At 38.8% G+C, this 22,637-nt stretch overlaps 1 protein-coding gene across 1 annotated transcript; it reads left to right on the forward strand.

Annotated features, from left to right (window-relative positions):
* Positions 1-4,549: 4,549 nt before the first annotated feature.
* On the forward strand, positions 4,550-21,165 carry serinc3 (serine incorporator 3). The gene is made up of 10 exons (XM_085455595.1): positions 4,550-4,747; positions 9,302-9,463; positions 11,686-11,879; positions 14,070-14,149; positions 14,262-14,399; positions 14,582-14,751; positions 16,005-16,095; positions 16,314-16,530; positions 16,951-17,175; positions 19,903-21,165. The coding sequence occupies exons 1-10, from the start codon at positions 4,709-4,711 to the stop codon at positions 20,036-20,038; spliced, it is 1,452 nt and encodes a 483-aa protein (XP_085311721.1). The 5' UTR covers positions 4,550-4,708; the 3' UTR covers positions 20,039-21,165.
* The last annotated feature ends 1,472 nt before the right edge of the window (positions 21,166-22,637 follow it).

Raw genomic sequence — 22,637 nt, forward strand, 5'->3', positions numbered from 1 at the left:
CTCAAGTGTATCATCCACTTCATCTGCACATCTCAGGGCAGATGACTGCCTTGCTCGCACGTCAACATATGCTCAAAGAAAAACACTCTCTTGAAGAATAGGAGGAGCAATTGAGGAGAAAGAAAGAACAACTTCAAGCAGATATGAGCAGTTTGAAGCAGATATAGCTGCAACTGTTGAAAAAGTGAATGTGCTGAGAACTGGATCCACTGTGCGGAGCGTTGCTTCACGGAAATCCATTGGAATGGAATCATATTTTAAAACAAAAAGAAACAGCGTCGAAATCCTTAATGCGGATGCAGAGACTTTTGTTCCACAGACGCTTACCACAGACAGTCACTGGGAATGCAGAGCTTCAAGTAAAAACAACACAACGGAGTATGAAAAGAGAAAGACCTGCACCCACTCTTATGGGACCTTCTGACACTTTTAGACCAATCCAACCTTTGTCTCGGCAACAAGCTGCTAATCCTGTAGCCAATGAAAACCTGCTGTCCATTATGGAAAAATAAAATGAATTAACTTGTATGTCGGCCCATCATCAAAGTCTCTCTTCACTGCCCAAAAGAGAGATTCAAACCTTTGATGGCGATCCTTTACATTTTTAGGATTTTATGTGTTTATTTGAACAGGTCATAGAAGCAAAGACTGGCGATGCTGGCGACTGCCTGCATTATCTTGCACAGTACACCAAGGGGCAGCCCAATGAACTTGTTAAAAGCTGTCAACAAAAGCCTGATGGTGCTGGATATGTAAAGGCAAAGACTCTTCTGTATGAGCACTTTAGGAATGGACATGTGATTGCATCTGCTTATTGAATAAAGTTCACTCATGGTCACTGATTAAATCAGAAGATGGAAAGGCTCTTCAGGCAGCGGCCTTGAGTGATGGGCACTAGAGTATTGTCCTACCAAGGGGAAGATGCGGGTTGTTTGACAGTCTAGCATCATTCCAGGGTTTTTCTCTTAACGCGCAGCTCCTGAGTGGTCCTGACTTAACAAATGATTTGATTGGCGTGCTGACAATGTTCAGGAAAGAGGCTGTTGTTTTGATGTCTGACACTGAAGCTATGTTTTACCAGGTGCATGTGCATGTGAATATACTGCCCTACTGAGATTTTTCTAGTGGTCTGGTGGTGGCTTAAATCAGATCATGCAAGAGTACAGGATGTGTGTTCATTTGTTTGGGGCAATGTCCTCTCCAAACTATGCTAACTATGCCCTGCGGAAATGCACAGAGGACAACAAAGCATACTTTAGCCATCAGGTGATTCACATCATTCCATAGTTTTTATGTGGACGACTGCCTTGCTTCAATAGGCTCTGAAGAGGAAGCCATCTCTCTTAACTCAGATTTCAGAGACATCTGCGCCAAGGGCGGCTTTCACTTAACAAAGTGGATAATAGCCACAGCGTTCTGGCAGTGATAGCTGAGGAGGAGAGAGCAAAGAAGGTTAAGGACCGAGACCTGGGTTGTAACCACCTGTTGAGCCAGCATTGGGAGTGTGGTGGTGCCTACAGTCAGATGTGTTTAAGTTCTGCATGTCCATCCCAAACAGACCATTGACCCTGAGAGGGATCCTGTCCACAGTAAGCTCCTTTTATGACCCTCTGGGGTTCCTTGCTCCTGTCATCTGCACAGCCAAAAGGATCCTTCAAGATCCTTCAATCAGCAGTTGCTCAAGAGTGGAAAAGCTGGATGGAAGAATTACGCCTGTTAGACAACATCAGCATCAGGTGATGTTTAAGAATTCCTGATTTATGAGAGACCACCACTGCTCAGTTGCACCAGTTTGCAGATGCGAGTGGGAAGAGGTATGGCGCTGTTACCTCACTGCTGCTGCACAACAGTCGTTCGCAGATACTCAGTTCCTTCATAAAGGGGAAAGTCCCGGTTGGCACCTTTAAAACCAGTCATAATCCCCGAGCATGGAATGTGGAAGTGGTAGCAGCAGTTCATATGGCTAGAAGGAAGGAGGGAGCTAAGACTACTTCTCCTAAACTCAGTGTTTTGGACAGAGAGCACCGCAGTGTTGAAATATATAAATAACGAGACTTCCTGATTCTGTGTTTTTGTGGCGAAGTGAGTGTCAGAGATCCTCAAGGCTTCTAGGGCCTCCCAATGGAGGTATGTGAACACAACGCATAACTCGGCAGACCTTGCTTTCAGACGTATGAAGATAGAGACTTTTCTACATGACACTGAATAATAATAATCAAGTTCTGTCAGAGGAAAATATATGCAGAAGAAATTTCCTGCCTCCAAAGGGGAGAGAGTGTGAAACAAAGCATTCACATATATGAGTTGAATCCTGTTTTGGAGGACTATGTGCTGCAGGTTGGTAGATGTCTCAGTAGGGCAATGGAAAAAAAATTCAAAGCACCCTGTCATAATCGCTAAAGATCTTCACATTTCTAATCTCATTCTACAGCATATTCATAAAGAGGTCATGGTGGAAGGAACCACATACTCTCGAAGCTGCATCAGAAATACTGGATTCCTGGTGCTGGTACTTTGATTAGAAACATTATGTCGAAGGTAGAACGTTTCATGGAGTTGCAGGCCAGCAGCAGATGGGTGGCTTGCCCGAAAGCAGATTTGACCAACTTTGTGGAAGCAGAGCGCGACCTGACACGAGCTATGGAAGAAAATCAGGAAAAGATCTCTGATACGCTGTCTTTGAAGGGAGTGAAATGGCTCTTTAGTCCTCCAACTGGATCGCATCATGGCGGAGCATGGGAGTGGTTGAGTCGTTCTGTCAGAAAGATTCTTAATTTCACCCTGCAGACACAGCATTTGGACGAAGAAGGACTCCAAACTGCTCTTTGTGAAGTGTAGTCCATCCTCAACAGTAGACCCATTACACTGGAATCCACTGATCCAAATGATTTGGAATCCTTAACACCAAACCACCTCCTCCTTCTCAAATCCAACCCGTGTTACCCGTCTGTTCCAGAAAGGTAATCTCTTAACGATGGAGACAGGTCTAATATATATCTCACCTGTTTTGGAAAAGATGGATTAAAGAATACTTGCCACAACTTCAACAGCGCCAGAAATGGGGAAGGATTAAATGCAACTTTATTCCTGGAGATGTGGTCCTCATAGTTAATGACTCTGCAACTCGTGGTTCCTGGATTATTGGCAGAGTCACAGGAGCTGTGCCAGAGAAAAAGGAGCTTGTATGTCAGGTCTGGATTAAGACCCCAACCAGCCGTGTGTGCAGACCCGTCACAAAGATATGCCGTCTTCAGGAGACCTTTGACCCATGATGATGACAATTTTGACACAGCGTGACATAACTTACGTTGATTTGACTTTAACACTAAGAGAGATACATCACAGACTGACTATATTTAGGCTATGTGCTGGTAACCTCTGGCCTATGACTGACTGACCATGTGTGGACAGAAGAAGAGAAGAAAAGAAAAAACGACTTCGGTGGACTTTTTGAGCATGTTATGTTGTCTAACTGGTTGTCTGTGATGTGATGTGTACGTCTTGAGTTATGGTGTCCAATATGTAATTATTACAGTACTGATGCAGGCAACAGTACTGATTAGTTGCCGGAATGTGGTTGATAGGCATAGCTTTGTTGGTGGGTGTTGGTGTGAAAGTGGGTGATGGGGGAAGTCGTCTGTTGCTGACCGCTCAAGCCAGGAGTGTTGTCATCACTGTTGTTTTGGATGGATTTTAACAATTTTTGATACCATATAAAGAAGTCTTAAATTGAAACTGAATTGCATTACATTGGCCTCTAGTATCACTGTATGGAATCTGGAATCTTCCCATCCACCTGTTAGTGACCCTCCATCTGAATTATTAATATTAATATTAACAAACTAGCAGGTGGAGAAGGCCCCTACTGGCTCATATCTATGGGGGTGATTTCTGCTCATAACGCCCATTGTGTAGACTGATAACATCCGAAGTGCATAGGGATAAATCGCAACTGCTGAAACTTTTTGGAATAGGGTTTGCAGATATTTTTTTTCTTTGAGTACTACAAAGAAAACAGATTTCACTACTTGGGTAACACAGTGATACAACTGTTAGCAATGTCACCTGAAAAACATTTTATGACATTACCTTTGCCAACCACATCAGTGTCACTGAAAATGGTGAATATGAGCTGATTTTTCCACAGGTTACTCATTATGGAAGCGAGCCAGAGATTGTGATACAACATACAAGAGAAGGGCTGAAATGAAAGAATGAAAGACCTGTAAAAAGGACACAGGCTTTTCAAATCCTAAATAAATTAATATAGAAAGCGCTTCTTTTATGTGTAAATGAAATTGAGTATGTATGACTTATGACTGAAGAAACAATAAACAGTAAACCACTAACACTAGTAGACTTTACCACTAACTAATAATAACTTTATCATTGTTCTAATATTGTTAAAATACTTTATAACATATAAACCGTTAATGACAATTAGAAAACCTAATTACGTATTAGTATGTCCACATACCGTCACCAAAGCCTGTACAAATGGCAACAGGTCAACAACGTCATGACGTCACCCAGCGTTACTTCAGCCAGCCAAAGCTCTGAAGTAGTTCGAGGCGCTGTCGTTCTGTCCTGACCGCCTGACAGAGAAGTTTTATTTTCTTTCGACAGTGAAAACACCAGCAAAGAACGGAAGCGAAGTAACGGGAAGAAGAACACAGACTGTGCGCTTCTGTTCAGAAACCCGGCAACCATGGGAGCTGCTCTGGGGACATTTTCTTTTGCAAGCTGGGTAAGGTCTAATGCTGCGACTCAGAAGTGAGGTTTTTACAAGCACCTTGATTTAAAGTGATGAGAAATGTAAGGTGTCGTAACAACCTGAAGCTTAGACAGGTAGTAGGCTAGTGCTAAAGAACATGGACACACTCAGTTAGCTGCTATATTAATTCCCGTTGTGTTCTGTGATCTCGCCCAGGTTTGTTAAAACAGTTATGGTTTCGGTAACGTTTCAGCTACGCTGGATTTAGATTTTATCTGCAGAAATCTGAGAATCCCCCTGAAGTAGCTGCCGCGTGAGGAGCAGTTCAAATATACGGCACAACAGATAGTTAATCCCAACGCACTTGGTCATCTGCTGGCATGTGATTAACTGGATTAGTTTGCGCTTTGTTACATTATAATAAGAACACAACATGCGTCGTATTTAGAAATGTCAGTAGATGAAACGTAGAGAATGAAAACAGTATCTTTTTATATAAGGCAAGAGAGGAATAGCACTACATGGATACGCAATTAGGACTAGAGCAAATACCACAAATATATCTTGTAATAAAGCATTCAGTTTTTCACAGAGCTGTATTATCTGTCAATTTAACAACTTCATTTATACAAAAAGACAGACACAAGTAAAACTAGAAAAAACGGTATTAACAGTATGTTTTCTGTCTGGGTTTATTTATGGTTGAGATCATGATGAGGCATGGCCAACCATTTTCAGGCTGTAGGTTTTCTAGCAGACATTGTCAAGGCCAGTCTGCAGAAGAACTAAGCTGACCTTGTCTGGCTGGCATACTTGTTGACTATCTACCAAGTATCGTTATCACTTGACTCCACGTCTGGTATTAGTGTATATAAGAGTCCAGGCAGTGGTTTACTGTAAATTAATACATATGCTGTCTGACAATGTCAGGCTGTGATTGTTTGTTTTGTTTTTACTACACCAAAACTTTATCAGTTTAGTCCAGTTATATTTCTAAGTAAAGACACTAACATACATATACATATAAAGGTTAGCATGTACTACTTGCATTATATTACTGCTTCCCACAATCATGTGTCATGTGGGCAGGCCTGTGGGCACATTCTAAGTCTAGCCAAACTAGACTTAGAAACTTTGGAGTAGCAATATATATTTTACATAACGCTAAACAAATATTCTCGTGGCATATTTTCAAAGCTGTAGAATCAATGTAGCTAAAGTATATATTAGAGGAGGAGTCGCTGTGACAAATTCCTGCCCACAGGCCTGCTGGGTCTGACCACAAACACCACATGCTGCCTTTCTTAAATAGCTGCCCCAGTTTTAACAGTCTTTCCTGGGGGTTTTACTGCAACTGATAGCTCATTAAATGAAAGTGAATACTGAAATTTTGATACATTTAGGTACACATATTACCATACTATAGTTTGATACAACATCACACATGATTCTGTAGCTCTAACTGTTAATGTATATTGAATGTATAATGAATATTCTCCAGGAAAGCCTTAAAGACACTGCATGCCCATAGAGGGCATGCAGTGTCTTTAATTCAAGAGGTAGAATAGACCACTTGCATAAAGTTATTGGCGCACATGTTGGCAAAGTGCGTCTCCTCTGTCCTCACAACATTTAAAGCATGTTCCCACTGTGGTCCAAATGAATGTGCCTTTACCACAAGGTAACTGTGGTCCAGTAGTTTCCAGTGAGTAAACCACATTTGCTTCCTCCATTTTATCTTTCTACAAATTATGTATCTTAATACAAATAAAAAAACTGGTCTTGTCAAGGGGACCATTTGACAAAGCTTTTTGAACTTGCCATTCAAAAGTCTCTTTTCTTTATCACTTTCTGCTCACCATACATATTGTTACTGCTGCGTCACTTGCAGACATCCTGAACTACGAAAGTGGCCAAAGTCACATACTGTGCGTGAATTCCTCTGTGCATTAATTGTGCATCAAAAAAGAAATTAAATAAATACATATATACATATAATATAATATATATTTGCAGCATCTATTCTGGCAGTCAGCATGCTGGTTGCCTGATCCTTACTGATATGCTATTGTGGTACAACTTGTCATATTTGTTCCATCCAGCATGAAAGTTGATTGAAGTAGCATTTTTTTTCATTTCATTTCATTTGTGATTAAGAATTTTATGCTAACAAGTATTCTATTTGTGTATACCTTTTACCTTAATCTTAAAGTGTATATTTGTTTCTTACTCTTCTTATATTTATTGTTTGTCTTTTGCACTGAATGGAACTGGAGCCTCGTTGTCTCGTCTCTCTATATACTGTATATAGCACAGATGACAATAAAGTTTACTTCAACTTTGACCACAATAAATACAACATACAACAATATACCATTCAGAAATGTTTTTTTATTAGCCTCTGCTTAAATAAGGGGCTTTACAGGACTGCTTGAATTCCTTTTTGTCATATTTTAACTAGCCAGTACTCAAACATTTTTCATGTGTCTGTTCAACATTGCAGGTTCTGATTCAATGTCATGGTAGGAAGGGGTATTTAAAACTTCAGGCTTTTGTCTTTAATATTTTTTGAGACCTAACTTCAGATTCCAAAGTGTGGAAAAACATGCTGGAAGTGGGTCAATAGACATTTTTCAATAAATTTATATCTTGAAATAGATTTGATATATGAAGATGTCGGCCCACCCTTTGCAGCTATAACAGCTTCAGATATTGCCAGGCAGGCGGGCAGCATAGACACTCAAGTTTGTGAATGCGATAACTTAAGAAGGAAGTCACCGAGGACTTTCAAATCAATACTATAGGTGCATCTACCAGGAGGCTGCGGGGTACCACTGGTGCTTGCCAATATTTTTAAAATTTGTGTTACTATCCATACATGTGTGGAGAGAGACAGAAACATGTTACCGTTTGCAAATATTTGATAATCATAAGAAGAAGAGCCCAGCCTGTTGTTCTTATAATATTATGTTCATATTAAATGAACAGTAACTGTAACATTAGTTAGTGACTAGGCAGGCCCAATGACTTTTATCTGTTTCTCATATAAACAGGTTTAAGTGGCTCATCTTTAAGTACCAGCTAGAAGTCTTAATATCCTTCTGTTCAGTACAGTCAGAGAAGCCAAGGTAGTGTTTGAACTATAGTACTTTTAATTAACATTCAAGCTCACTCATGTGCAAGCAAATTCATTTATGTATTGTTACACCCCGGCCTAGGCAACCGGGGTGCAACGTAGAAAAACAGAAATAAGGAAAATAAAACCACGAAGGCTCTCCACCAAAATCCCAAAACGAAAATATCCCATAACGAAAGCATTGACAAACCCATTCACAACTATTTACAACAAACTATTTATTTACAACACGGGGGAGATCGCGACCATGACATACTGAAACACAAGGCTTAAATACATAGAAGGAGCAATCAGGGAATGGACCACAGGAGGGAAACACAGCTGGGGCAAATTAGACCTGACGAGACAAGGAAACGTAAACTGAACACACTAAGATAACACAGACTTTCAAAGTAAAGCAGGAAATACATGACAGTCACGCAAAAAACAAAACACTGACAACACCGAAACGTAACAGTATGTATTAGTTACCAAACACCAGCTTTCCCCCGACAGCTCACTCCTCGTCTTGCCTAGCAAACTAAGAATATTGATTTACTCATTATCTTAGAAATCACACATTTAACTTACAGAAAAAATGAGACAATGAGGCCTCAGGTTCCATGTGTCAGTTAGTCCAGTTTACTGCAGAATACTTTACTCTGTCAGTTTGCAACAGCTGGAAACACTCAGTGCTTCTGCTTTATTTGCAGTTCCAGAAAAGAGATACATACAAGTTTCTCCATGACAGCAGCTGCCAATAAAAGCTTTCATCGTTAATTATATTCAGGCAGGGGAAAACAGGACATGGGAAGGACTGCTGCAAACTCATTAGGATTAACTAAGTAATTTTCACAATAAGAGTGAAGGAAATGTCCAGTAATAAGCAAACTTGTGACAACTTTTTAACCTGCAGAAAAAAACTTAACGAGGGATAATTTGTTTAAAGTCTCAGAACCACACAAGCCAATCTGCTTCATATGTCCTCAAGCCTGATGGCAATAAAGTAGTCACTTTATGACACAACATATCAGATGGCACAGTGGTCAAAATACAGAGTGCTCTCAGTGCAAAGTAGTTTTTCTCTGAATGTCATTGTCTCTAATTGCCAGTGCTGTGCTGAGTCATTCAGTGTTACTCAATGAGACGTTACAGTAGACTGTGTACAGCATAACAGTACAAACATCAAGATCAGTCTATACTGGCAGTTGAATAGTTGAAAATCTAAAATAAATGATTGAAATATTTTTCTAAGTTACTAAAATGTGTTGTGTGTGCTTGTTGTCAGTACTGGAATTTAAAAAACAAAAATCCAAAGGTTTAGTAAAGTGCATCTTTATATTATGCGGTAAATGTTTGATTAAGAACATGTATATGTTGTGTTCTCACATTGATCGCTTTCATCTTTCCTTACACATATCCCTGGATGTTCCACTTTTGCTTCAAGTGGGATTTTTTTATTGATCCTCCAGGTGCCGTGCCTGTGCAGCAGTGCTACGTGCCTGATGTGTAGCTGCTGTCCGAGCATCAGAAACTCCACGGTGACCAGGATCATCTATGCCTTTATAATGCTGATAGGCACCATCGTTGCCTGCATCATGCTGTCACCGGGTGTGGATCGGCAGCTCAAAAGGGTAGGAGTTGACCATAAAAATACCATAAGATATAAACTTTATTGTGAATGTAAATGTCTATTATTTAAAGTTAAAATGAAATTATAATGGTTGAAACTGGTGCATAACTGATGCAAAAAATGAGCATTCATGCAAAGCCACCATGAGATTTATAACACGTGCATCAGCACAATTTGTTTCTCGTTTAAAACAATCGTTGACAATTGTTTAAAAATGGAGAAATAAAAAGTGATGCTGACATAACAATGTTGTTTCCTCTGAGACATTAACTGTGATTCAAGTAAAGTTTGTAATCAAAGTTCATATGAAAAAAGAAAAAGAAGAAAACAAGTGGAAGTCAAGGAGCAGATGACATGTCAGCCCCAGATAACACAGTCCAATCCAGATTCATAGCTCCCAAGAAATAGTACCAAGAAATTAGAATATGTGATAAGTGATGACATCCAGCAATAACAGAAGCTATTTTAATGAAAGGTAAAATCATTTAAGATAAGGAAAACTTGAATATGTATAAACCGAAGCAATTAAATTAAATATCAATCTGTCACTCCTTTCCGTGTCCGGGTGAGGTTTCCCGTGTTGGGTCAAATTAAGCCGCAGGCTCCACACAGTATTTACTTTCTTTAATTGCATTTTTTATTTCTATTTAATTCTGAGCATTTTTTTAGCTTATGGTGTTTTGGAAAATAAATAGTCAATAATAATAATAACTATAATAATAATAGTACTTTACACCTTATTTACTGCTAGTAAAAAGTTAGGATTAAAGTGGAGATGATGATAATTTTGATGAAAGCCAAACCGCATGTCAGCACAAGTCCAGGCCTCAAACCATCTCCATCAAGAGTGCTGTGCGTAAACAGATGTCTACAAACCTCAGTGTACTAAAGCAATTTCATAAAGATGAAAGAGCCAAATTTTCTCCTTATCAATGTCAGAGACAGATAAAATCTTGTAGAAAACCTATTACATTATTGCTGCTAAAGACCTGAGACTGGACTAGAGACTTTTCTTTATTTACTTCTGACTGTAAAAGAAGCTCGATCATCACAACCCTAACACCATAGCCCTAACTCGGAGTAGACATCAGCAGGTTTTTCTCCAAGTCACAAAGCTTTGACATCATAACAATCTGATTGTTCACATGCAATCTTGACTTATGCTGAACTAGTAACAACAATATCATGAGGATATATCAAATATATATCAAAACACAAAATTCCCTGCTGCGTATATATTGTCTCTCTGTTCTTTGTCATGTTGTTGTCATTTGTTCCCTTCGAGCTATGTTTCTTTCCTAGTGCTTAGTTTGTTCCTAGTTTCTACCTAGTCTCAATTTTTGAACTTTGTTCCCTGAATTACGGCAATAAAGCTTCCTGTTGAGTTTAGCTCTGGTTGCGAGAACAAATAAAATTTGAATCATTGGTGAAAAAAAAACAGTAACATCCTTCCTACAGGAGCTAAGTACAGCAACTGGTGATATTTATTTAGATGGCTTCTCTCTAATTGATCTCTTTGAACTAACTTTAATAATTACTTTCACCGTGCCATCAGCATGTCATTTCAGTGAGGAGAGATCATTAGAAGGAAAGTGGAAATGATATAAAGCTCAGATTAGAAAAAGGTTCTTGTTGTTTTCATTAGTTATACTTCTTAACAAATCAGAATCTGCAAAACGTACTTTAGAAATTTTGAAATCATAATCAGCTAAGAAAAGTTCAGGTGGTGTACCCGTACTTCTTATGGCCTCAGACAGTGGACTCTTTGTACCTGTCCTGCTAAATCAGTATTGTTGACTATAAGATTATACGAGACAGCATGGACCACACTATTGGATTTGAAGGAAATACACTGAACTGCTTTGAACCATGTATATCTAATAGATTACAGTTTGTTCAAGTAAACAGGGTGCCTTCTTCACATAACAAAGTTAGTAATGGAGTTCCACAGGGTTCTGTGCTAGGACCAATACTTTTTTATACGTGCTTGAGGCAGTATTATTAGAAAACATGACATACATTTGACCTGTAATTTTCTTCTACTAAATTCTGATAAAATTCAGGTTATTGTATTTAGTATTAAAAATCTTAGAAAACATTGTGTCTAACTAGAAACGTATTTCAAAGGTGGCTCTTCTTTACACTCTCTTAAAAGCCTCATATGCATATAAAAATCTCGTCTGGATGTACAGAAAACAAGGGTCTTTCTCTGATTTTCTGTAGATCCCAGGCTTTTGTGAGGATGGGGCAGGTTCGTCTGTCCGTGGTCTACAGGCGGATGTCAAGTGTGAGATGTTTGTGGGGTACCAAGCAGTTTACCGTGTATGCTTTGGAATGAGTATGTGGTTCTTGGGGTTCTCCGTTCTCATGATAAACATAAAGAACAGCAGAGATCCACGTGCTGCTATCCACAATGGGTAAGTACTGCAGTAAAGCTAGCAAGATGTAAATATTTTTACCAGCACAGTCCTACCAATCCTAAGGTTCAGTTTTAGACTTTTTTAAACCATAGCAGGTACATAAACAAAGCAGCCATAGATCATTTGCATTTAAATATCGCATTTCCAGGCCTTCACTGTGTTTGCACTCTAGTCCACCTTGGCTCTTTAACACTGTGAGGTTGTAAAATGTAAATTATACAAGATGTGTTTTAGCAGAAGACCTTTGTTTTTTAGTTTACAAAGTTTTAAAAATGCAACAATAAATATTTATCATAGCTGTCCAATGTCATTCTAGCACATATATAATGTCCATTATCGTATTTGGCTGTAAAGGTCTTATTTGGTTTTATTTTGGTCTCACCAGCAGTGTGTCTTTCAAGTTTAAGTGTAAGGTCAGCATAACATAAAAAAAAGTAATAGTAATAAATTCTAATAAAGTCACTAAATAAGTATTAAATAAATACATGTGTGATGCACATTCATATCAAAATCAAAGTGTGTTTGGACCTTTCAGGGTAACTGATTGGACTCTGGATATACAGTGGCTTGCAAAAGTATTCAGCCCCTTGAACTTTTCCACATTTTGTCACATTACAGCCACAAACATGAATCAATTTTATTGGAATTCCACGTGAAAGACCAACACAAAGTGGTGCACACGTGAGAAGTGGAACGAAAATCATACATGATTCCAAACATGTTTTACAAATAAATAACTGAAAAGTGGGTGTGCGTAATTATTCAGCCCCTGAGTCAATACTTTGTAGAACCAGCTTTTGCTGCAGTTACAGCTGCCAGTCTTTTAGGGTCTGTCTCTACCAACTTTGCACATCTACAGACTGAAATCTTTGCCCATTCTTCTTTGCAAAACAGCTCCAGCTCAGTCAGATTAGATGGACAGCGTTTGTGAACAGCAGTTTTCAGATCTTGCCACAGATTCTCAATTGGATTTAGATCTGGACTTTGACTGGGCCAGTCTAACACATGGATATGTTTTGTTTTAAACCATTCCATTGTTGCCCTCGCTTTATGTTTAGGGTTGTTGATGCTGGAAGGGGAACCTCCGCCCCAGTCTCAAGTCTTTTGCAGACTCCAAGAGGTTTTCTTCCAAGGTTGCCCTGTATTTGGCTCCATCCATCTTCCCATCAACTCTGACCAGCTTCCCTGTCCCTGCTGAAGAGAAGCACCCCCAGAGTGTGATGCTGCCACCACCATATCTGACAGTGGGGATGGTGTGTTCAGAGTGATGTGCAGCGTTTTGCATTTTAGCCACTAAGTTCCATTTTGGTCTCATCTGACCAGAGCACCTTCTTCCACATGTTTGCTGTGTCCCCCACATGGCTTGTGGCAAACTGCAAACGGGACTTCTTATGTTTTTCTGACAATGGCTTTCTTCTTGCCACTCTTCCATAAAGGCCAACGTTGTGCAGTGCACGACTAATAGTTGTCCTGTGGACAGATTCCCCCACCTGAGCTGTAGATCTCTGCAGCTCGTCCAGAGTCACCATGGGCCTCTTGGCTGCATTTCTGATCAGCGCTCTCCTTGTTCGGCCTGAGAGTTTAGGTGGACGGCCTTGTCTTGGTAGGTTTGCAGTTGTGCCATACTCCTTCCATTTCTGAATGATGGCTTGAACAGTGCTCCGTGGGATGTTCAAGGCTTGGGAAATCTTTTTGTAGCCTAAGCCTGCTTTAAATTTCTCAGTAACTTTATCCCTGACCTGTCTGGTGTGTTCTTTGGACTTCATGGTGTTGTTGCTCTTAGACAACCTCTGAGGCCGTCACAGAACAGCTGTATTTGTACTGACATTAGATTACACACAGGTGCACTCTATTTAGTCATTAGCACTCATCAGGCAACGTCTATGGGCAACTGACTGCACTCAGACCAAAGGGGGCTGAATAATTACGCACACCCCACTTTGCAGTTATGTGTAAAAAATGTTTGGAATCATGTATGATTTTTGTTCCTCTTCTCACGTGTGCACCACTTTGTGTTGGTCTTTCACGTGGAATTCCAATAAAATTGATTCATGTTTGTGGCTGTAATGTGACAAAATGTGGGAAAATTCAGGGGGCCGAATACTTTTGCAAGCCACTGTGAAAGCAGATGAGATATTTGATTGAGACAGTTTTCCTGAGACTTATGACAGTAACAATTTGTTTCAGATTTTGGTTCTTTAAGTTTGCTGCCTTGGTGGCAATTACAGTTGGTGCCTTTTACATCCCTGAAGAGCCTTTCACCTACAGTAAGAATTTGTATTTAAAATCCTTGATAACTCAGATCTCTTTTACACACAGATTTGTTAGTTTGTATGAAAGACGAGTAGTTCAATTACTTGTGTATTTGTGTTGTCGCAGTATGGTTTGTCATAGGCTCTGGTGGAGCCTTCTTTTTCATTCTGATTCAACTGGTGCTGCTGGTGGACTTTGCCCACTCCTGGAATGAGTCCTGGGTTGACAAGATGGAGAATGGCAACTCCAGAGGCTGGTATGCAGGTCAGTGACTCTGGCCCAGTTACATGCTGTATTCATCTTCTAAATACTGTTACATAAGCGAGCACTTACTCTGAAATTTTTTTTTTAAAAAGCGTACATGTAGCACACACAGATTTCACAAATCTACTTTCAAATCAGTTTTTTGGTTTCAGCTTTGAACTGTTTCTACCTTGTATTTTTAGCTCTACTGGCTGTCACGATCCTGAACTACATCCTGTCATTAACAGCTGTTGTGCTGTTCTTTGTCTTCTACACGAAACCCAATGAATGCTTCATCAACAAATTCTTCATCAGCTTCAACATGTTGCTCTGCATAGTTGCCTCTGTTGTCTCAGTCCTGCCAAAAGTCCAGGTGTGAATACACGGCATGTCTGCGATGCACAGATAAACAGAAAACAAAAACAAGACACACTATTCTAAGCACTGAAGATTCTGCTTTGTGTTTGCAAATGTTTGTGCTACTAGCATCATGTCATGATGAGCATCTATAGTAGCATCTACATGGAATTGATGCTAAGGCCCCTTTGCTGAGTTTGACAGTGTAAAACGGAAAGACAGAATAAACCTGAAAATGGTTGGATATCTCTCTCATAATTCTGTTATTTCAAAACATTATGACTGTGTTTTGTAGCAGCTTGGTTTAGTTTTGCTATAGGAGATAATATTGAAAAGTAAACATAGCTCTATTGATAACATTTCTACCAGCTATTTTTGTGCAAAACTAACTGAACCGTGTTAATGCAATAATAAAATAATATCAGATGGGAATAAAAACATTATTTAAGTCTAAATTTTAATTCTAATAAATGTACTCAGGTTGAATTAGAACAAGAAAAACTCGAAAAAGAAGGAAAATGAAAAAATAGCTGTATTTTCTTTGCCTCAAAACAGAAACATGAGTACAGTCAGGGGTTAAGGTGAGATTCAGCGGGCAGGGAACCCTAAAATCAGTTTTACAGATGGTGACAAAAAGCACAATTCACTCAATGTACTGTGATCAGCTGACCTGCTGCTCAAAAAAAAGAAAACACAACCCACTTAAACTGCCCACTATGGCACACGACTGCGCCTCTTTGTTCTCTTTTATGCGATATCCCCTGGTGATTAATGCACGAACATGATTACCTTTCATTTTTTACTGTTTAGGCTTAAAATTGATGTGTGAAGGCCAGTGATGTGAAATGATAGCTTCCTTCAAATGCGTTAAACCAAAAGTAACAAGCCTGTTTTGAAAATGTAAGAAGTAGAAAGTACAGACAGTAAAAAGTTATCAGGAAAAAAACCTTTCATGTTAGAGTTTAGCAGAACAGGTTTGCCCAAGCTTAGGCTGCTGCCCCCGCGACCCGGCCCCGGATAAAGCGGATGAAGATGGATGGATGGATGGTTTTCCCAAGCTACCCACAAACATTCCCACTGTTGCTGGCCTTTTTTAACCATCTAGATATTTTCTAAATAATAAACAAAGGTTAATTTTTGTGTTTGGAGTGCTTAAACAGTAAACACAGGATTATGACTTCTTTTTCTATAATACATATGTACAGTTTCAGTTCAAACCTGTGGGAAGTAAATACTTGGCACTGATAAACCTTATCTGTGTATTTGCAGGAGTCTCAACCTCATTCAGGTCTACTACAGTCTTCTTTCATCACCTTGTACACTGTGTTTCTAACTTGGTCTGCCATGACCAATGAGCCTGGTGAGACTGTTTATATTGTCTGGGAATTTCAATAGACTCAAACACTCCTTTATCTGCATATATTTATGTTCTTCTCCATTCATTTCAAATAAAAGATCTTTTTGTCTCATAACCTCAAGATTTATTGCTTTTTAGAAAAGCTTTGGGTTATTTTGTTCAAATTGTTTTTTAAAGTATTTTTTAATTAATATTGTTATTGTTTGTTTTGCTGATCTCAGACCGGGAATGCAACCCCAGCCTGTTGAGTATCTTCCAGCAGATCGCAGCCCCGACCCCGGGCCCTACAGAGACCGAGAACCAGACAGCCACCATGGCAATGATTACCACAATCACTGGGACAGAAAAACCTGCCTTTACATCTCCATACCTGCAGTGGTGGGATGCTCAGAGCGTTGTGGGCCTCATTATATTTATCTTGTGCATCCTGTATTCCAGGTAACATTGTAAATGTTGTGTAAAGCGCTTTGAGTGCTTTGTTAGAGTAGAAAAGCGCTATATAAGAACCCGTCTGTTTGACCTCTTTTTACTGTAGACTGCAGTGTTAATGAGCATTAAAAAAAACATGCTTACAGACTGATGCAAAAAATGATTTTGATCTCTGTAGCCAGTTTCCTCCATCATAAGCCAAAGACTTTTCTAGTCTTTGGCTTAAAAATTTCAACACTGTGCTGTTATTGGTGTAGAGTACTGCTGTAATTACTAGTTATGGTTCCTCACCTGGTGAAGGGTTGACCATTTCTAAGCCTTCCTTGTTAATGTGAACTGTGTTTGTGTCCGTTGTTTTTTCATACTGTGATCCTAATACTTGCTTTTCTTTCTTTTTGGTCAGTTCATTCATCTCTGTTTTGATTCCAGCATTCGTTCATCCAGCAACAGCCAGGTTAACAAGCTAACTATGGCATCCAAAGATTCAGTCATCCTCGCTGAGGGGGGCAGCACAGAACTGTCAGAGGAGTCGACAGGGCCCAGACGGGTGGAGGACAATGAGCGGGACATGGTCCAGTACAGCTACTCCTTTTTTCATTTCATGCTTTTCTTGGCCTCACTTTACATCATGATGACCCTCACTAACTGGTACAGGTCAGTGGCTCCCTTCTCTTTTAGCACAACACCTAAAGTGTAGTTTGAAGTGTTTGGGTGGTCAATAATCCTACAATATATATATGTGAATGGTAGTTTATTTCATTTCCTTTTTATACAGTGTGTGAAAAAGTGTTTGCCCCCTTCCTGATTTGCTATTTTTTGGTATGTTTGTCAGACTTAAATGTTTCAGAGCATCAGACAAATTAAAATGATGGCCCTGTGTGAAAAAGTAATTGCCCCCTAAACCTGATAACTGGTTGGGACCATTAGCAGCAACAACTGCAATCAAGTGTTTGCAATAACTGGAAATGAGTCTTTTACAGCGCTGGGGAAGAATTTTGGCCTGTACATCTTTGCTGAACTGTTGTAATTCAGCCACATTGGAGGGTTTTGGAAGGAAGCTGTTTTGGAAACATATTTGGTGATGCTTCATCCTCTGCATTGCGTTTGTGTGCTAGCAGTGTCCAAGCATTCTTCTTCTTTTCAATTTTTTTTTCAAGAGCTCACAAAAGCATTCTGGGGGTCTTTTGTGAGCTCTTGGATGAGTTGTCGCTGCATCCTTGGGGTAACTTTAAACAGACAGCCACTCCTGGGAAGCTTCACTGTGGTTCACTGGAGTCCCACAGCCTTAAAAATGGCTTCATAACCTTTTCCACACTGAAATATGTCAATTACTTTGATTCTCAGTTCTCCTGAATTTCCTTGGATCTTTATTTTAAAACCTTTATTGAAAAAACTGCATATTATTGTCAAATATTTACATTTGTTTGATGATGTGAAACATTTAAGTGTGGCAAACACTGTTTCATGCAATTGTATCCATTCAGATGCATGAACCAGACTGACAGAAACTAAACAACAGAAGGGATAAATGCTATATGAAGCAATGCATTCAAAATAGGTTATAAACCAAAACACATCCAATTATTTTTGTGTCAGAGGGAGACGTGATATGACACAAATGTTATGGTTGACCATGAGAGTCACAGTCTGGCACTAACATAACCCAGAAAATGGTTTAAATATCCAGAATTGCCCTTTATTGGTGTCTGCGGCTGGTATTATTCGGTCAAGTAGTACCAAGAAGAATGAGGACAACAATGGTCTACTGAATTTGCATATTCATTTCATTTCATTTATTTGTTCATTTTCAGGCACAACAAATACCTATATTGAACATAAAATGCACAAAACAAAAAACAAAAATTGCCTGAAAAAGGAGTGGGACGAAGAAAACTTATTAAATCCCACCCCTATACTCACTCATCAACAAAAAAAACAAACTTCCCGCAGCTACGCCCATCATTGCATACAGACACATCAACAGCCCCGGGCACATACAAGCATCTAAACGGCAGCTCGCAAACAACAATTAGAGCCTTCATAACTGAATACAGAATATATAAATTATAAATTGCATTACCACAGGTAACAGGCAGTAATAACTACAAGTAACAAACACACATACATATACATACATATATATCTACACACACATGTACATATATGTACATACATACGCACACTTTTTTTTTTTTTTTTTTTGGAATCCATACCAGCAATGGTAAGAGGACAGACATTACAGAGCACACTAAAACCCATCATTGAGTATACTGTGACCAGACCAACTGTTTGTAGAGAAATTTAAATCTATGAATATTTTTGCATTGTTTCAATTGTAAACTCAGACTGTTCCAGATTTTCACACCACATACAGACACACAAAAGCCTTTACGGGTTGTTCGAGTTCTGGGTAATTTGAATTCTCCAAAGCCTCTCACATTATAAACCTTTTCTCGAATTTCAAATCTAGTTTGTAAATTTGCCGGTAAAAGTTTAGTAAAAGCTTTATACAAAATTATGGATGTATTGTAATTAACCAGATCCTGGAATTTAAGTAACTTTGCCTGAAGAAAGAATTTGTGAGTATGATCTAGATAACCAGCCTTGTGAATAATACGCAGTGCTCGTTTCTGTACTGTGACTAATGGATTAGTTGTATTTTTATATGTGTTTCCCCACACTTCCACACAATATGTAAGATATGGAAGAACCAGGGTACAGTACAGAGTACGAAGTGCATCAAGGAATTGTTTCACTTTGTTCAAAACTGCGAGGCTTCTGGAAATTTTGGTTTTTATGTGTCTGACGTGGGGTTTCCATGAAATTTTATTATCAATTACGACTCCCAAAAATTTGTTTTCACTCACATTATCAATTGGTACACCTTCAATGATAATTGGTAATTCTACATTATATTTTAAATTACCAAAAAACATTGCTTTAGTTTTATTTATATTTAATGATAATTTATTTATGTCCATCCATTTTTTTATTAATTTTAGCTCCCTGTTTACGGTCATTACAAGATCAGTATAATCATCGCTACTGAAAAATATGTTTCATCTTTTGTTTTGAACTCTTTTTTTGATTATGATCTAGTTTTCTGTGCAGCTGTCAGTCCATTGTGCTTTTATTTATATTAGGAAATTCATAACTCATTGTTAAAACTGTAAATGGTCCCACAATGTTTCATTAGGGGTTTAATGGCACCATATAGGCCAAGCAAAGGCATTTCCTACTGTATAATTGATATGCTGACCTTATTTTTCTGAGGTGCAGAGATTTTGTGATTTCTGCTTGAACAAGTTAAGGAATTTCCTTCTTAAAGTAGCTTTCTCAGTTTTTTATAAATATACTTATTGCATTTTTTTGTTCTGACAGCCCTAATACAGACTACACCATAACAAGCAAGTGGCCAGCAGTATGGGTGAAAATCACCTCCAGCTGGGTTTGTTTGGCTTTGTACACATGGACACTGGTGGCCCCCATGGTCTTCACCAACCGAGATTTCAGCTGATCAGCCAGTCTCCACAGCGTGCTCTTATTTTTTGTCTGTTTTTACATTAAATTTGTCAATAATGCTACTGTCAAGATGGACTCAGGTTTTACACTTTTAGATGGATTCTGAGTGAGTTGATTGTGTATGCTTCCAAAGTGCCCTAACAGTTGCTTCAGATAAAGATTTTTTCTGTAGTGATTTCACACCAGTCACATCACTAACAATAGCAATATATTGTTGTATTTTTGTACTTGGGCAATTTTCTGGTTAGAGCAAACCTTTTGGATTTAAGTCAGCTAGATTTTTCTTTATCTTCTTCCTCCTTTTTTTTGCTGTAACACCAATTTATGGTGAATGCTTAGTTGAAAAAAAAAAATTCTCAACATCATGGAGTTACACCTACGACTTACTGTGGAGCTGGGGTGAACTGCATTCACTACGAAGAGGATGTAGTTGGCTGTTCAACCTTCATATGCCTTATATGTCTGAAAAATGTTAGAATATCAGATAACTAGGGAGTATGTACATGAATGTCGCAGACATAACTGCAATATGACCAAAATCAGCTCAAGTTCCTGCCAAATGTAAACGGACCTGCAGGTCCATCAGACCTGAAGATGTCAGGTGGTTTAAAAATATCCTTAGAACAAAGAGATACAGGCACACCTCTGAATAGCCTAGAATATCTTTAGTATTTATTTTGATTATTGTTGTAAGAATGTGTTTCTGTAATTTTAAAAAGATTTAAATTTTTAAGAAAAGGACTCCATAACTGAATAATTACAGATGTTTGAGAATAAAAAATCTGAGCATTTGCCTTGTGTTCCAGATTTACCCAGTGTGGTTAATAAGTTATGAATTCTCTGTAATGCATCTGCAGTTTGTGATTATACTGACCTACTATATAATCATTTGCTTTGCTTTGACTCAGAGATTCAGTGTGCTCATCTATGCCACAGACAGGAAAAAAAGCATTCTGAAAGTCATCAAGTTATAATTGGTTCCACACTTTTTTGTGTTTAAATGTTAATATTTTCCAAGGACCACTGCTTTTTTAATTTTTTTGGCAAAGCTGTGTACTTTGAACCTTTGTTATAACTCTCAGCAATGTGCTGTAAATGAATAAAGGCACATCTGGAGCTTTCTGTGTGCTTTTGTTTCACGTTTGATTGTTACAAGTGTCTCATCTTATATTGGTGAGACCCATGAATATAAGCAGCACCAATACAGGAAGCTCAATTATTAAGTGTTAACTTACTGCTTTGCAGTGTGCCAGAGAGCAGTAATTCCTTCAAATCAGTTTGATACACCAGTGCAATACCAGTAAAATACTAATCTTTCTGAGAAATAAACATTTAAAACCTGGTACAAATAAGTACAGATAACTGTTTTAATCTCTATGGACACTTTTCATAACAACTATGGCTTAATCTTTTTTTAACCATTTGGATGATACGTTAAATTGATGGGGCGTGTGCACAAGCAGCACCCGGCAGTCCTACGTTTCATCTGAAGGGATGTCAAATGCTATCATTCTTCTGTAAAGTAAATTTACCTACAGGTATAAGTAAAGTAACCTTAACCTTAAATCAGTGGCAGATTGGCACTGATTTAACAGAGCAAGGCCACTGCCTCTTCTTTCACCACTCTGAGATCAGCTACAGTTGTGCAGAAAGACATCCAGCAAATAAACAAGCTTCAGAGATTTATCATTGTGACAGATGAGTTTCCTCATACCTTGGTGATATGGAGAAGATGGCATGTGAAGAGGTTGTAAATAACTCCTTTTATTAGCAATGATGGACACGATGATGGAGAGGGGACACCAGCTCTGACCATCTGTCTAATAAAACAGGCAAATCCAGGCTCAGCAGCACTTTCAGAGTAGCATCTATATAAAATTAATAATAATTTAACATTTCTGCATCCAGCAAGAAGATATCTTTTCATCTATAGTAACTAAAGTATAGTTACCTTCTTGTGACGTCTAGGACACAGGAGTATTAGGTTATTGTGTACATGTTGGTAAGCTGTCTTGTGGCAACTGATGAACTGAAACAAATGAGTGTACTGTGTGAGCGACGAACATTACCTGTCCTTTTATTAACTGCACAGGGTGTCATGGGTCTGTAGCTCTGTCCACCGTTTTAGGGAACATATTTCGTTTTAAAGTAAGTTACAGGGCATTTCCCTGCTTTACCTTACCTGATCACGGGCAGGGCGTAGGTGTTGATAACCCGGATCTTGTTCTTACCGTTCAGCTGACTCCTCAGGACTTGCCTGACCCTCTGCAGGTACTTCGTGGTTGCAACTTTCCTAGCAGCTTCTTCGTGGTTGCCATTTGCCTGTGGGATTCCCAGGGACTTTTAGCTGCCCTTGATGTCTGCAATGTTGCCTTCTATTTGTACTGTTATTTCACGGTAGAAGGTAAATAAAACTGACAAAGCCAACCTGGTAGATTTAGTAGAATTGTTTTGAACCAATAATTTATAAAATCAAATGGCTATGAACCTCGAAACAAAAGAAATCAGCAAAATACTAGCTTTACTTTGCCAGCAGTATAATAATGACATAAAACTGCTTCAATAAAGCATTACTACATTTTCGCCTTTAAAAA

Source organism: Copadichromis virginalis, linkage group LG5 (assembly GCF_057382275.1).
Source record: "Copadichromis virginalis isolate Kocher_CV1m ecotype Utaka linkage group LG5, C_Virginalis_male_GT1.1, whole genome shotgun sequence".
Classification (NCBI taxonomy): Eukaryota; Metazoa; Chordata; class Actinopteri; order Cichliformes; family Cichlidae; genus Copadichromis; species Copadichromis virginalis.

Bases quoted from the DNA above. Each gene is read 5' to 3' on its own strand.
- serinc3 (XM_085455595.1), top strand. From the start codon at position 4,709: ATGGGAGCTGCTCTGGGGACATTTTCTTTTGCAAGCTGG. The intron at 11,880-14,069 runs GTAAGTACTGCA...AATTTGTTTCAG, and splicing joins CGTGCTGCTATCCACAATGG to ATTTTGGTTCTTTAAGTTTG. The intron at 16,531-16,950 runs GTAACATTGTAA...TTTTGATTCCAG, and splicing joins TTGTGCATCCTGTATTCCAG to CATTCGTTCATCCAGCAACA.